Genomic DNA, 15384 nt, shown 5'->3' on the forward strand with positions numbered 1-15384 from the left:
ACAGTGGCAACACTGGTACTGGGTGGGACTGATAAGGCTGGGAGACAGTGACTGAATATACATTTAAACAAGTCGCGTAAGGCGAAAATATAATATTTAGTCAAGTAGCTGTCGAACTCACAGAATGAAACTGAACGCAATGCTATTTTTCAGCAAGACCGTATACTCGTAGCATCGTCAGTCCACCGCTCATGGCAAAGGCAGTGAAATTGACAAGAAGAGCGGGGTAGTAGTTGCGCTAAGAAGGATAGCACGCTTTTCTGTACCTCTCTTTGTTTTAACTTTCTGAGCGTGTTTTTAATCCAAACATATCATATCTATATGTTTTTGGAATCAGGAACCGACAAGGAATAAGATGAAAGTGTTTTTAAATTGATTTCGACAATTTAATTTTGATAATAATTTTTATATATTTAATTTTCAGAGCTTGTTTTTAATCCGAATATAACATATTTATATGTTTTTGGAATCAGCAAATGATGGAGAATAAGATGAACGTAAATTTGGATCGTTTTATAAATTTTTATTTTTTTTTACAATTTTCAGATTTTTAATGACCAAAGTCATTAATTAATTTTTAAGCCACCAAGCTGAAATGCAATACCGAAGTCCGGGCTTCGTCGAAGATTACTTGACCAAAATTTGAACCAATTTGGTTAAAAAATGAGGGCGTGACAGTGCCGCCTCAACTTTCACGAAAAGCCGGATATGACGTCATCAAAGACATTTATCAAAAAAATGAAAAAAAAATTCGGGGATTTCATACCCAGGAACTCTCATGTCAAATTTCATAAAGATCGGTCCAGTAGTTTAGTCAGACAGACAGACAGACACACGCACATACACCACGACCCTCGTTTCGATTCCCCCTCGATGTTAAAATATTTAGTCAAAACTTGACTAAATATAACAAGTCGCGTAAGGCGAAAATACAATATTTAGTCAAGTAGCTGTCGAACTCACAGAATGAAACTGAACGCAATGCCATTTTTCAGCAAGACCGTATACTCGTAGCATCGTCAGTCCACCGCTCATGGCAAAGGCAGTGAAATTGACAAGAAGAGCGGGGTAGTAGTTGCGCTAAGAAGGATAGCACGCTTTTCTGTACCTCTCTTTGTTTTAACTTTCTGAGCGTGTTTTTAATCCAAACATATCATATCTATATGTTTTTGGAATCAGGAACCGACAAGGAATAAGATGAAAGTGTTTTTAAATTGATTTCGACAATTTAATTTTGATAATAATTTTTATATATTTAATTTTCAGAGCTTGTTTTTAATCCGAATATAACATATTTATATGTTTTTGGAATCAGCAAATGATGGGGAATAAGATAAACGTAAATTTGGATCGTTTTATAAATTTTTATTTTTTTTTACAATTTTCAGATATTTAATGACCAAAGTCATTAATTAATTTTTAAGCCACCAAGCTGAAATGCAATACCGAAGTCCGGGCTTTGTCGAAGATTACTTGACCAAAATTTGAACCAATTTGGTTGAAAAATGAGGGCGTGACAGTGCCGCCTCAACTTTCACGAAAAGCCGGATATGACGTCATCAAAGACATTTATCAAAAAAATGAAAAAAAACGTATGGGGATGTCATACCCAGGAACTCTCATGTCAAACCTCATAAAGATCGGTCCAGTATTTAAGTCTGAATCGCTCTACTCACACACACACACACGCACGCACGCACATACACCACGACCCTCGTCTCGATTCCCCCCTCTACGTTAAAACATTTAGTCAAAACTTGACTAAATATAACAAGTCGCGTAAGGCGAAAATACAATATTTAGTCAAGTAGCTGTCGAACTCACAGAATGAAACTGAACGCAATGCCATTTTTCAGCAAGACCGTATACTCGTAGCATCGTCAGTCCACCGCTCATGGCAAAGGCAGTGAAATTGACAAGAAGAGCGGGGTAGTAGTTGCGCTAAGAAGGATAGCACGCTTTTCTGTACCTCTCTTTGTTTTAACTTTCTGAGCGTGTTTTTAATCCAAACATATCATATCTATATGTTTTTGGAATCAGGAACCGACAAGGAATAAGATGAAAGTGTTTTTAAATTGATTTCGACAATTTAATTTTGATAATAATTTTTATATATTTAATTTTCAGAGCTTGTTTTTAATCCGAATATAACATATTTATATGTTTTTGGAATCAGCAAATGATGGAGAATAAGATAAACGTAAATTTGGATCGTTTTATAAATTTTTATTTTTTTTTACAATTTTCAGATATTTAATGACGAAAGTCATTAATTAATTTTTAAGCCACCAAGCTGAAATGCAATACCGAAGTCCGGGCTTCGTCGAAGATTACTTGACCAAAATTTGAACCAATTTGGTTGAAAAATGAGGGCGTGACAGTGCCGCCTCAACTTTCACGAAAAGCCGGATATGACGTCATCAAAGACATTTATCAAAAAAATGAAAAAAAACGTATGGGGATGTCATACCCAGGAACTCTCATGTCAAACCTCATAAAGATCGGTCCAGTATTTAAGTCTGAATCGCTCTACACACACACACACACACACGCACGCACGCACATACACCACGACCCTCGTTTCGATTCCCCCTCGATGTTAAAATATTTAGTCAAAACTTGACTAAATATAACAAGTCGCGTAAGGCGAAAATATAATATTTAGTCAAGTAGCTGTCGAACTCACAGAATGAAACTGAACGCAATGCTATTTTTCAGCAAGACCGTATACTCGTAGCATCGTCAGTCCACCGCTCATGGCAAAGGCAGTGAAATTGACAAGAAGAGCGGGGTAGTAGTTGCGCTAAGAAGGATAGCACGCTTTTCTGTACCTCTCTTTGTTTTAACTTTCTGAGCGTGTTTTTAATCCAAACATATCATATCTATATGTTTTTGGAATCAGGAACCGACAAGGAATAAGATGAAAGTGATTTTAAATTGATTTCGAAAATTTAATTTTGATAATAATTTTTATATTTTTAATTTTCAGAGCTTGTTTTTAATCCAAACATAACATATGTATATGTTTTTGGAATCAGAAAATGATGGAGAATAAGATGAACGTAAATTTGGATAGTTTTATAAAAAAAATGTTTTTTTTTACAATTTTCAGATTTTTAATGACCAAAGTCATTAATTAATTTTTAAGCCACCAAGCTGAAATGCAATACCGAAGTCCGGGCTTCGTCGAAGATTACTTGACCAAAATTTGAACCAATTTGGTTGAAAAATGAGGGCGTGACAGTGCCGCCTCAACTTTCACGAAAAGCCGGATATGACGTCATCAAAGACATTTATCAAAAAAATGAAAAAAATGTTCGGGGATTTCATACCCAGGAACTCTCATGTAAAATTTCATAAAGATCGGTCCAGTAGTTTGGTCTGAATCGCTCTACACACACACACAGACACACACACACACGCACACACGCACACACGCTCATACACCACGATCCTCGTTTCGATTCCCCCTCGATGTTAAAATATTTAGTCAAAACTTGACTAAATATAAAAATGACTGGGGGGACGATATGCGACCAAGACATTTGTAGGTTTTTAAAAAGTTAATTTATCGGCGTGTCTGCCAGAAGTTGCTTGACTCGTTACTGGATTGTATGCTTTAACAGGTGAACGGGGCTTTGGTGACGTTAGGCGTCGGAAAAGACTTCGTCATCGGTGCCAACAACGCTGACCAAATCTGGCGAAGAGACGGAGTGGCGAGCAGCACCTCAGGTGGAACCGGCTGGGTCCTTCTGACTGGCGCCCTAAAGGTTGTCGACGCCTATAATGGCTGCTACGCTTGGGGGGTGAACAGAGGGCAGGACATATGGCAGGGCACCTTCTGAGTGTCCGCTGCTGTCCATGGCTTAGACTGCAACATAACGTCACGCTCATAAGATAATTGCCTATGTCATTATTTGGTGTTTTCAGAAAAACTCAAAAAACCCTTCTTTGGCTTCTGAACAATCTGCCTATCTCATTTTAGATTTGCAAACTGCCTATCTCGAGCGGTGACAGCCGGATAAACGTGAGATAAAGAGCTAACAGCAACATTTTCAATCGGCAAAACTGCAACAACAAAAACACAAAAACAAAAAAAAAGTGTTTGCATACTTTCACATTCTCAAAACAAGTTTTCCTGTATCATAAAGAAAAAGTGCCAAACTCAAGAAACGAGATCGGCAGTTTTGCTTACGTTACCGTGGCAATGGTTTCCGATGGTCTGAGAGTTTGTACGCTCTTACACATGACATATACCCTTCCAGTAGCTCCCCCTGTAGTTTCACTACAGAAATGCCAAACACTCATGAGATAGGTATTTTTCTGATGAGCGTGACGATAATCCAGTCAACATTCACTTTTGACGACGCTTGTTCGTTTGATCTCTTTCAATCCAGACCGTTCTATGTTTGCCCCCCAGCAAAAGATAGCAGCACACAGCAGGCTTTTCTTGAGTTCAAACCAAGAATCCAATGTGTTTGATACTGCCCCTGTCACACCAAATTGAAGAATGTGTACTATCTTTTGCCGTTGAGTATAGCTCTGTAGATTTCTCGCACACTGTTGTGCAACTACTGATGCAATAAAGCCCACTCTAAGCATTAACAAGAAGTGTTTGTTTATTCCACTGATGTCTTAGCGTGTTTGTGTGTGCTCGAACAAATTCTCTCACTCTCTCTCTCTCTCTCTCTCTCTCTCTCTCTCTCTCTCTCTCTCTCTCTCTCTCTCTCTCTCTCTCTCTCTCTCTCTCTCTCTCTCTCTCTCTCTCTCTCTCTCTCTCTCTCTCTCTCTCTCCCTCTCTCTCTCTCTCTCACCCCCTCTCTCTCTCTCTCTCTCTCTCCCTCTCTCTCTCTCTCACCCCCCCCTCTCTCCCTCTCTCTCTCTCTCTCTCTCTCTCTCTCTCTCTCTCTCTCTCTCTCTCTCTCTCTCTGGTCTTCCACTAGCTGCCTGTATTTTGTTTCACCACAGAACTAACACACACACACACACACACACACACACACACACACACACACACACACACACACAGTCAATCACGCCCACACGTACGCATGTACGCGCACACACCGAACACACACACCAAACACACACACAAACACACACACACACACACACACACACACACACACGCGCGCGCGCGCGCGCACACATTCCAAACACACACATATACACACACACCGATAACACACACACACACACACACACACACACACCGAACACACACACACACACACACATACACACACACATAAACACACACGCACTCACACCGCATGCACGCACAGACACACACGCACGCACGCACATATATACGCACACCAACGCACGCACACGCACACACGCTCTGTGCATGGTCCACGTTTTCATCCATGTTTGTTCATTCTTTCTTTAGTGAACATCCGTTCAGTTAAAACTTTATATTTACTAATTAACCTTTAACTTAATTCAAGCGAGCAGACTGGCTGCGGGGATAAGAGCGACAGTATTCAAACACTGTCAACTCCCAAGTCGTGAGTTCGAATCCCACTCCCGTCAATATTTATCTGTGTGTTTGTATGTCTGTACGTGTGTCCTGACCGCAAGACTAGTACCTGCGTGATGTGCATATGTGTATATTCGTGTGCGACTCTGTGTGTGAGTGTTGTGCTAGTGGGTGCCAACAGTGTGATGCCAATTAAAGTGAGATATCTAAGAGTGGTGGTGCCAGAGTGATAATGGTGCGTGTGTGTGTGTGTGTGTGTGTGTGTGTGTGTGTATGTGTGTGTGTGTGTGTGTGTGTGTGTGTGTGTGTGTGTGTGTGTGCTACTTGTGTGAATGTATGATTTTGTATGTGAGTGCATTTGTTTGTGTTTGTCTGTGTGTGAGTGTTGTGTCTGTGTGCGTGTGTTTGTATACTTGCCCAATTCAGTGTTTTACTGTGTTTACGTCAAAGTGACAGGCATGACTTGCAGTGTTGTGGAGCCTTGTCGTGCAAAGTAGATATCCTTTACGCAACGGTAAATTGACACTCTTTTTTGGACATCCAAAATGATTAAAAGTTAAAGCAAACAAACAACTAACCCAACAAAAGATAACAATCAAACAGGCGCTTCTATCATTCTTACTTTTATTTTCAAATGGTTTTACATTTAATTTTTCAGTTATAACAAATCCTGATAATATGCATGATCGAACATTTTCTCGAATTAATCTACTCTATATTATTTTGATTTTCGTAATGCAGAATTCCCATCTTAACAAAATATCAAAAGTTTAAAATGAAATTAAAAAAACAACAACCGACCAGTGCATTTGAGAGGGAATTACGCATCTGTTCTACAAAATGTAACGAGCGAGCATACATTCAGCAAGGCAGAGAGAATCAAACAAATCCAACCACCCAGTCAAGCAATCAAAAAATCATTCAATATTTCAATGAAATAAAAAATAAAATAAAGAAACATTCAAACAATCAATACCAGCGAACATACATCCTGCAAAAAGGACGGACTTTAACCAACCAGTTAAACAATCAACCAACCAATCAATCACTAAATCTATCAATCAATCAATCCATCAATCAATCAATCAATCAATCATGCATCGGGCAAGAAAGAGCGAATCATTTTTAGTATTGCCCTCTTCATGTGTGACTGTCCTTCATTTGCATAAGTGGAATCATCTCTGGAAATGGCTTCTTCTCGGGAAGATCAGTGCCCCACTCTTCTTCTTTCACCCTCTCTCCCTCCTCCTCCTCCTCCTCCTCCTCCTCCTCCTCCTCCTCCTTCCTTCTCTGCTCTTCAATCTGTCGTTCCATCTTCATTTTCTCCGTCTCTCTCACTTCCCCTACCTTCATCCCCCTTCCGCCTCCCCCTCCTCCCCCTCCCCCTCCTTCTTCTTCCTTCTCTCTCTCCACCACCACCACATTCATCTCTCTCGCCAACCTATTCCTCATCAGGGCAAACTGCACGTGCTGGTAGTACAGAATAAAGTTGTTGACAAGGGCAGGGATGGTAAATCCGATCATGAGAACGCCGCACACGCCGGTGACCGCCCCTAGCAGGTACCCGAGGGTGGTGACGGGGTACATGTCGCCGTACCCGACGGTCGTCATGGTGATGATGGCCCACCAGAAGCCGTGAGGGATGCTGGTGAAGGTCTCCTTGTCGTCGACGAAGAAAATGAGGGAGGCGAAGAGCAGGGTCCCCACCAGCAGGAACGTCAGCATGAGGAACAGATCTCTGGAGCTGGCCTGGAGAATTGTGACAGTTAAAAACAAGTCGCGTAAGGCGAAAATACAATATTTAGTCAAGTAGCTGTCGAACTCACAGAATGAAACTGAACGCAATGCCATTTTACTCGTAGCATCGTCAGGCCACCGCTCATGGCAAAGGCAGTGAAATTGACAAGAAGAGCGGGGTAGTAGTTGCGCTAAGAAGGATAGCACGCTTTTCTGTACCTCTCTTTGTTTTAACTTTCTGAGCGTGTTTTTAATCCAAACATATCATATCTATATGTTTTTGGAATCAGGAACCGACAAGGAATAAGATGAAAGTGTTTTTAAATTGATTTCGACAATTTAATTTTGATAATAATTTTTATATATTTAATTTTCAGAGCTTGTTTTTAATCCGAATATAACATATTTATATGTTTTTGGAATCAGCAAATGATGGAGAATAAGATAAACGTAAATTTGGATCGTTTTATAAATTTTTATTTTTTTTTACAATTTTCAGATTTTTAATGACGAAAGTCATTAATTAATTTTTAAGCCACCAAGCTGAAATGCAATACCGAAGTCCGGGCTTCGTCGAAGATTACTTGACCAAAATTTGAACCAATTTGGTTGAAAAATGAGGGCGTGACAGTGCCGCCTCAACTTTCACCAAAAGCCGGATATGACGTCATCAAAGACATTTATCAAAAAAATGAAAAAAACGTTCGGGGATTTCATACCCAGGAACTCTCATGTCAAATTTCATAAAGATCGGTCCAGTAGTTTAGTCTGAATCGCTCTACACACACGCACGCACACACACACACACGCACGCACATACACCACGACCCTCGTTTCGATTCCCCCTCGATGTTAAAATATTTAGTCAAAACTTGACTAAATATAAAAATGAAATGATAATACATGGGATTTATAAGCATGTAACTCCATTGGAAATTAGATATATTTTTGATTATAAATGACGGTTAAGGAAATTAGAATAATGAATGAAGAGAAAACAATGTAGATTAAAAGAAATCAAAACAATAAAAATAAAAATAATAAATGGCTTTTCTGTAGCGTAAGAATTAAGGTTCCAATATCTTGCATCAGTATGGTCAGGAGACCGTAAGTACGTATGTATCATTTTGAGGTGTTCTCGGCAAGATTGTAGCGCTTGTATAACTCGGGGGTGCAGCTATCTATCCCGTATATGTAAATGGCTCCAAGCGCTGTACAAATACATGCTACAAAATCAAGATGTGTGGGTGTGTGTGTGTGTGTGTGTGTGTGTGTGTGCGTGAGTGTGTGTGTGTGTGTGTGTGTGTGTGTGTGTGTGTGTGTGTGTGTGTGTGTGTGTGTGTGTGTGTGTGTGTGTGTGTGTGTGTGTGTGTGTGTGTGTGTCTCCAGGAGCGGATCCAGGGGGGTTTCCGGGGTTTCCGGACCCCCCTAGCCTTTAAAAAAACAAAGCAATTAAAACATAAAAAAACTTTTTTTTAAATGTGAAAACAAAAAAGAACTGATGGCTCAGATTGCACCAGATTGCTCCATTTTCATTGATTGTTATCAACATTTTTCCGGGGGGCGGGGGGGGGGGGGAGAGACATGCCCCCCGGACCCCTCTAGGAACCTGCCTTTGTCTTCTTAGTGACGGTTTTGTAGTTGGGTAATTTGCTGTCTCAGGTTGCACCTGATCGGTCAATAAATTATTGTCCTTGCATCTTAATTTACTTTTTTGAAGGTGTATTATAGGGGAAAGTTTTTGGCTCAGATTACACCAGATTGCTCCATTTCCTTGTTTTTATCAACATTTTCCGAGGGGGGGGGGGGGGGGGGAGCACGCCACCTAATCCCCCTAGGAGGTTCGAATGCTTCGCGTTGTCGAATTGTCCCTAAAAAAATGTGAACCCCCCCCCCCCCCCTTAAAAAATGATGTGATCCGCCCCTGGTCTCACTTTGTCATGACTCAATTAAATGAAATCTTATATGAAATCAAAACTGTCAGGTGCATATTGCGGACAACACGGCCTGCAAGCCTCGTGTTTTCGTGTTTCTATAACCCATCGAACTCTGACATGGGTTATAGGATCTTTTCAGTGTGCACGTGGTCTTGTGCTTACGTGTACACTCGAAGGGGGATACGGCACTAGCAGGTCTGCACATATGTTGACCTGGGAGATCGGAAAAATCTCCACACTTAACCCACCAGGCGGCCGCGATTTGAACTCACGAGCCGATGTCTTATCCCCTGCGCCACTGCGCCAGTCTACCTCTATGTTTGTTTTGTTTGTTTGCTTAACGCCCAGCCGACCACGAAAGGCCATATCAGGGCGGTGCTGCTTTGACATATAACGTGCGCCACACACAAGACACAAGTCGCAGCACAGGCTTCATGTCTCACCCAGTCACATTATTCTGACACCGGACCAACCAGTCCTAGCACTAACCCCATAATGCCAGACGCCAGGCGGAGCAGCCACTAGAATGCCAATTTTAGTCTTAGGTATGACCCGGCCGGGGTTCGAACCCACGACCTCCCGATCACGGGGCGGACGCCTTGCCACTAGGCCAAACGTGCCGGCCCGTCTACCTCTATGCCTAAACCAACCTGCAAAGTGTAAATCATGATCCACAGGCCCGGGACGTGTCGAAACAGCCTGAAGATCCTCAGGGCCCTCATGACTCGCAGGAACGGCATGAAGAGCATGAACTTATCCCCTGTCAAGGCCGAAGGGTTCGCGGCCAGCATAACGAACTCCACAATGTCCGGCGAGATCGCCAGAGCATCCACGATTCCGTTGAACGATTTGATATACCTGAGATTAAAAGAAAGACATTGTGAGAGATAGATGGATGGGGGGGTGGGGGGGGGGAGGGGGGAGTAAAAAGAGCGGTGGGGGGGGGGGGGAGACAGAGAGAGGCAGACAGAGACAGAGAGGGACAGAGTGAGAGAGAGATGGAGTGAGCAAGATAGATAAAGAGAGAGAGAGAGACAGAGAGACAGAGACAGAGAGAGACAGAGAGAGAGACAGAAAGAGAGAGAGAGAGAGAGAGAGAGAAAGAGAGAGAGAGAGAGAGAGAGAGAGAGAGAGAGAGAGCATGCGTCTATGTGTGCGCGTCACTCTTTGGTACTTCTATCTGCCCCCCCCCCCCCCTTGTGTGAGTGTGTGTGTGTGTGTGTGTGTGTGTGTGTGTGTGTGTGTGTGTGTGTGTGAGTGAGTGCGTGCGTGCTTGCGTGCGTGTGTATGTATGTGTGTGTGTGTGTGTGTATGTGCGAGCGTGCGTACGTGTGTGTGTGTGTGTGTGTGTGTGTGTGTGTATGTGTGTGTGTGTGTGTGCGAGCATGCGTACATGTGTGCCGCGTGAGCGTGTGTGTATGTGTGTGTGCGCGTGTGTGTGTGTGTGTGTGTGTGTGTGTGTGTGTGTGTGTGTGTGTGTGTGCGCGTGTGTATGTGTGTGCCTGCGCCTTATAGTTTAATGTGCTGTTAGTTGACTTTCTGTATGTATTTGTGTGGAGGGGTTAGGGTATGGTGTAGATGAATGTTCTATTTTACTGTATGTATTTGTGTGGAGGGGTTAGGGTATGGTGTAGATGAATGTTCTATTTTACTGTATGTATTTATGTGGAGGGGTTAGGGTATGGTGTAGATGAATGTTCTATTTCAGTTTAATGTACCAGGGGTTCGAACCTTGGAAGGCGTACTGTAGCCTGTTGTTACCCACGGGGCACTGCACCGCCTGGATCTCTGCGTCCCACTGACCGTCCCCGTTCTGTGCGAAGTCCACGTTACCTGTTGAACAATGAAAGAAAACCTATAGGTTTAAAGTGGACGAGTGCGCTAACAGTTTTTAGCACATTGCCATTAGCCAATCAACTGTTCCACATTAGTCCTGTGACACCAGGGCCGGACCCGGGGGGGGGGGGGGGGGTCCAGGGGTTCCGGAACCCCACCCCTGGAAAAAACATGTACCTTGCTTTGAGTGGTTTTTTTGGTTTTTTTACTAGTTTTAGCACCAAAACAATGCTGCTCTTAACCCTCAAAACAAGGCCCAGAATGCTCCAGATTGCACAGATTTTAACCGTTTTTCAAAAAGTTTCCGGGGGAGCATGCCCCCGGACCCCCTAGTTCCGCTTGTGGCTTCGCCACTTCGCTGATTCCCCCCCCCCCCCCCAAAAAAAGGAGGAACCCCCCCCCCCCTTACAACTCATTTGGTCCGGCCCTGGACACCAGTACTTACTGACAATTATTATTATTATTTAAGTTATTGAGACATCACAGTGTGCTAAGAGATTTATGGAGCAAATCGAGAAAATGAATTATTGAACGAAGCGCCTAGCATTGTCAGTACTGCGAAAGAAAAAAGAAGATTCACAAAGCACATTTTTCTACGGGCATTTACACACCGTATACCGTGGCTGCACTCGGCGCCGGACGGGTAGGCTGCAGCTTCGTGTCGCCGGATGGCCGCCAACACGGAGGTGAGTTACTCCACAAAATCTGATCTAGCATCTCTCCCAGCCCCGATCCTTCGAAAATAATTGTTTGGGGTAAAGCATAAGACTCCATTTTATCTTATGATTGCTCATTTTCTTTAGTGTAAGTGGCCTACATGCTTACAGGATTATATTTGTTTCAATTTTGTTGTGCGATCAGTGTAAATAGCCATTTGGAGACGTAATTAAGTACAAATGACAAAAAGAAAAGAACTTTCATCAATAAGAATTCAATCAACATTTATTCATGCACACTCTTACCGAATTATAGCGTTGAACGTTTATTAGCTTGAACGCAAAGTCCGAATTAATATGTGCAGTCTAAAATTAGCAGGCTGCGCGCACGACGACTGGTAGGCTGCGCGCACGATTACAGATCGGCTGCACGCCAGATGACACCTTTACTGCGTTTTCAAGAGGATTAACTAGGATTACCTAAGCTTGCGTGGGTTTTGACCACAGGGACATGTGTTGGGAGTGTTGGCGTATGACCACTAATGTTGAAAAATACTCTAGTGGTCCAGTTTGATGGTCCAGGGAGATGTGTTGGGAGTGTTGGCGAAGGACGACGAATGTTGAAATCACAGGCGGCAGTATCGATGAGGAAAGGGGAGAGGGGGGATGCAAGCCGGGGGGTAGTGGACACTTTACTACTATCATACCAAGGTATCTCACTAAATCCTTAGCGGAAACAACCATTTTGGTTTCAGCCATCCTGTCTCATATCCTGCTCAGATCACCAAATTAACGATTGCAATCGATTTATTGAACCTCCATTTCACTAATTAGTTGGAGAAGCAGTGCATGTCTGTCTATGGCAATCGCGCATTTTAAAAATAAATGTGGTATGTTTCTCGTGTTGTATCTTCACTCATCGGGGAGTCTGCATGGTACTAAATATGGACGGTAAGAATGCTCTGAACCCTACCCGTATTATATCCCCATAGTTTTGAAGCGGGTTGTTTTGTCGTCTGCTCAGGGGGCAATCGAACCAGTGTCATTTCCAAAAGTAAATTTCTTGTGTTGAATCTACACTTATGAGGGATGCCGGTAAAAAGTCTATTACATGGTAACCCAGCAAACACACAACGTAAATACGACGTTGCGAAAATGTGAATTTTTCGTGTCATTAGCAACGTTGCGAACTTTACGTGAAATTTACGTTGAGCCAACCAAAAAACGCAACGTAAAACCAACGTTGTGTCATTGTGAGATTTTGGTGTTCTTTCGACGTTGTAATACAACGTAAAATTTACGTGAATTTCACGTTGCATTTTGGTGTCTTACAAATGTTGCGAAGATTACGTGAAATTTACGTGGATCCAACCAAAAAACACAACGTGAAAGCAACGTTGCGTTACAGTTGTGTTTTTTTGTTTTAACCCGTTGGTACATAACGTAAATTTCACGTGGATTCCACCTTAAAAAGCAACATAAAATCGACGTTGTATTATTGTGATTTTCTGGTGTTCGAACAACGTTGGTATACGCACGTGATTTTCACGTGAAATTCACGTGATTTAAAAACAAAAGTTAGTTTGATACAACAAACGTTCCCACAACGTAGTTTCAACGTAAACACACAACGTTGGGGTTTGATTGATCGCCAACGTGCCCTCAACGTGAAATCCACAACGAATCCTACGTCAGTCATTACCAATTTTTCACCTGCACGGTTTCGTATCGTTTATCAAAGAAATGTACCTTTGAAAATTACGTAAGGTGAACAGATTTTTAAATACAGGAGATAGATATGTGCGAAACTATCACCGAATAACAAATGACTCAGTCAGACGTTATGAAATTAAGCGCCGATGTACCGCGCAATGTATTTAATTGCTTTGGCGTTCCAAATGCGTCCGGTTACATTTTCTGGCATCATTAATGCATCAACGAGAATTGAAAAGTAATGCTAAAAATATAATTGTGTACGTTTAAAGTTGATCTACTGTGCTCATCAAACCTCTTGTTGTATTTTGTAAATTGGCGAGAGGGGGGCAGAATACATGAACCTAATCTCTGTGATTGTCTATACGTGCGTGCGTGTGTGTGTGTGTGTGTGTGTGTGTGTGAGTGTGTGTGTGTGTGTGTGTGTGTGTGTGTGTGTGTGTGTGTGTGTGTGATTACACGTGTTAGTGTGTGTGTGTGTACACGTGTTAGTGTGTGGGTGTGTGTGTGTGTGTGTGTGTGTGTGACATCAGTTTGTGTATGTGTGTCATATCAGTTTGTGTATGTGTGTTTGTGGGTGGCTATGTGTGTGTGTGTTTGTGTCCCTCGGCGCGTGACAATATATCTGCCAATAAGTTGAACTAAAACAGGGTTCAAGTGGGAATTACACCTGAAAAAGCAGGAAGGGAGCAGAATACATGTTATGAACTCCGTTATTTATTGTTTGAAATGTTATAACCTGGGAGAAGTCACCCTCGCACCCCGTCCTTAGTTTCTCTTGACCTACCTTTGAAGTATTCTTGAGGACATGACTAGACTACCCGATTGCGCCCATTGCACGGCATAAGAGAGCGCCGTTCCACCCGGCCGATTCCGCTACAGACGTCACGCGTCCAAGGGAGGTGATTTTCGAGCCAGCTGCATTGACTCGGCCAAGAACGCAAACTTTCTTCGATTAAAGGCATTGTAGCATGTCTAAAATCATGGGACTTGTGTTATCAAGCTTTTAAAATCACCAAGTAACTTTTAAGAATAGTTTCAGTTACATGCGAACTCATTCTGCTGAACGGATTTTGAGAGCCAGTACCCAACAGCCTTTAAATGCACCTCTTTCCTTTTTATATTTAGTCAAGTTTTGACTAAATATTTTAACATCGAGGGGGAATCGAAACGAGGGTCGTGGTGTATGTGCGTGTGTGTGTGCGTGTGTGTGTGTGTGCGTGTGTGTGTGTGTGTGTGTCTGTGTGTGTGTGTAGAGCGATTCAGACTAAACTACTGGACCGATCTTTATGAAATTTGACATGAGAGTTCCTGGATATGAAATCCCCGAACGTTTTTTTCATTTTTTTGATAAATGTCTTTGATGACGTCATATCCGGATTTTCGTGAAAGTTGAGGCGGCACTGTCACGCCCTCATTTTTTAACCAAATTGGTTGAAATTTTGGTCAAGTAATCTTCGACGAAGCCCGGACTTCGGTATTGCATTTCAGCTTGGTGGCTTACAAATTAATTAATGACTTTGGTCATTAAAAATCGGAAACTTGTAAAAAAAAATAAAAACTTATAAAACGATCCAAATTTACGTTTATCTTATTCTTCATCATTTGCTGATTCCAAAAACATATAAATATGTTATATTCGGATTAAAAACAAGCTCTGAAAATTAAATATATAAAAATTATTATCAAAATTAAATTGTCCAAATCAATTTAAAAACACTTTCATCTTATTTCTTGTCGGTTCCTGATTCCAAAAACATATAGATATGATATGTTTGGATTAAAAACACGCTCAGAAAGTTAAAACAAAGAGAGGTACAGAAAAGCGTGCTATCCTTCTTAGCGCAACTACTACCCCGCTCTTCTTGTCAATTTCACTGCCTTTGCCATGAGCGGTGGACTGACGATGCTACGAGTATACGGTCTTGCTGAAAAATGGCATTGCCTTCAGTTTCATTCTGTGAGTTCGACAGCTACTTGACTAAATATTGTATTTTCGCCTTACGCGACTTGTTTCATTGTT

The 15384-nt window shown here is 42.1% G+C and overlaps 1 protein-coding gene across 1 annotated transcript; it reads right to left on the reverse strand.

Annotated features, from left to right (window-relative positions):
• Window positions 1-6089: 6089 nt before the first annotated feature.
• LOC138954966 (potassium voltage-gated channel protein egl-36-like) lies at window positions 6090-10016 on the reverse strand. Its single transcript, XM_070326703.1, has 2 exons — window positions 9807-10016; window positions 6090-7231 (listed from the first exon to the last, which is right to left on the reverse strand). The coding sequence occupies exons 1-2, from the start codon at window positions 9945-9947 to the stop codon at window positions 6623-6625; spliced, it is 750 nt and encodes a 249-aa protein (XP_070182804.1). The 5' UTR covers window positions 9948-10016; the 3' UTR covers window positions 6090-6622.
• Between the last annotated feature and the right edge of the window lie 5368 nt (window positions 10017-15384).

The sequence above is a fragment of the Littorina saxatilis genome, unplaced genomic scaffold (assembly GCF_037325665.1).
Source record: "Littorina saxatilis isolate snail1 unplaced genomic scaffold, US_GU_Lsax_2.0 scaffold_2508, whole genome shotgun sequence".
NCBI lineage: Eukaryota > Metazoa > Mollusca > Gastropoda > Littorinimorpha > Littorinidae > Littorina > Littorina saxatilis.

Bases quoted from the DNA above. Each gene is read 5' to 3' on its own strand.
- LOC138954966 (XM_070326703.1), bottom strand. From the start codon at position 9,947: ATGCTGGCCGCGAACCCTTCGGCCTTGACAGGGGATAAGTTCATGCTC. The intron at 7,232-9,806 runs GTTGGTTTAGGC...ACAATTCTCCAG, and splicing joins TCATGATTTACACTTTGCAG to GCCAGCTCCAGAGATCTGTT.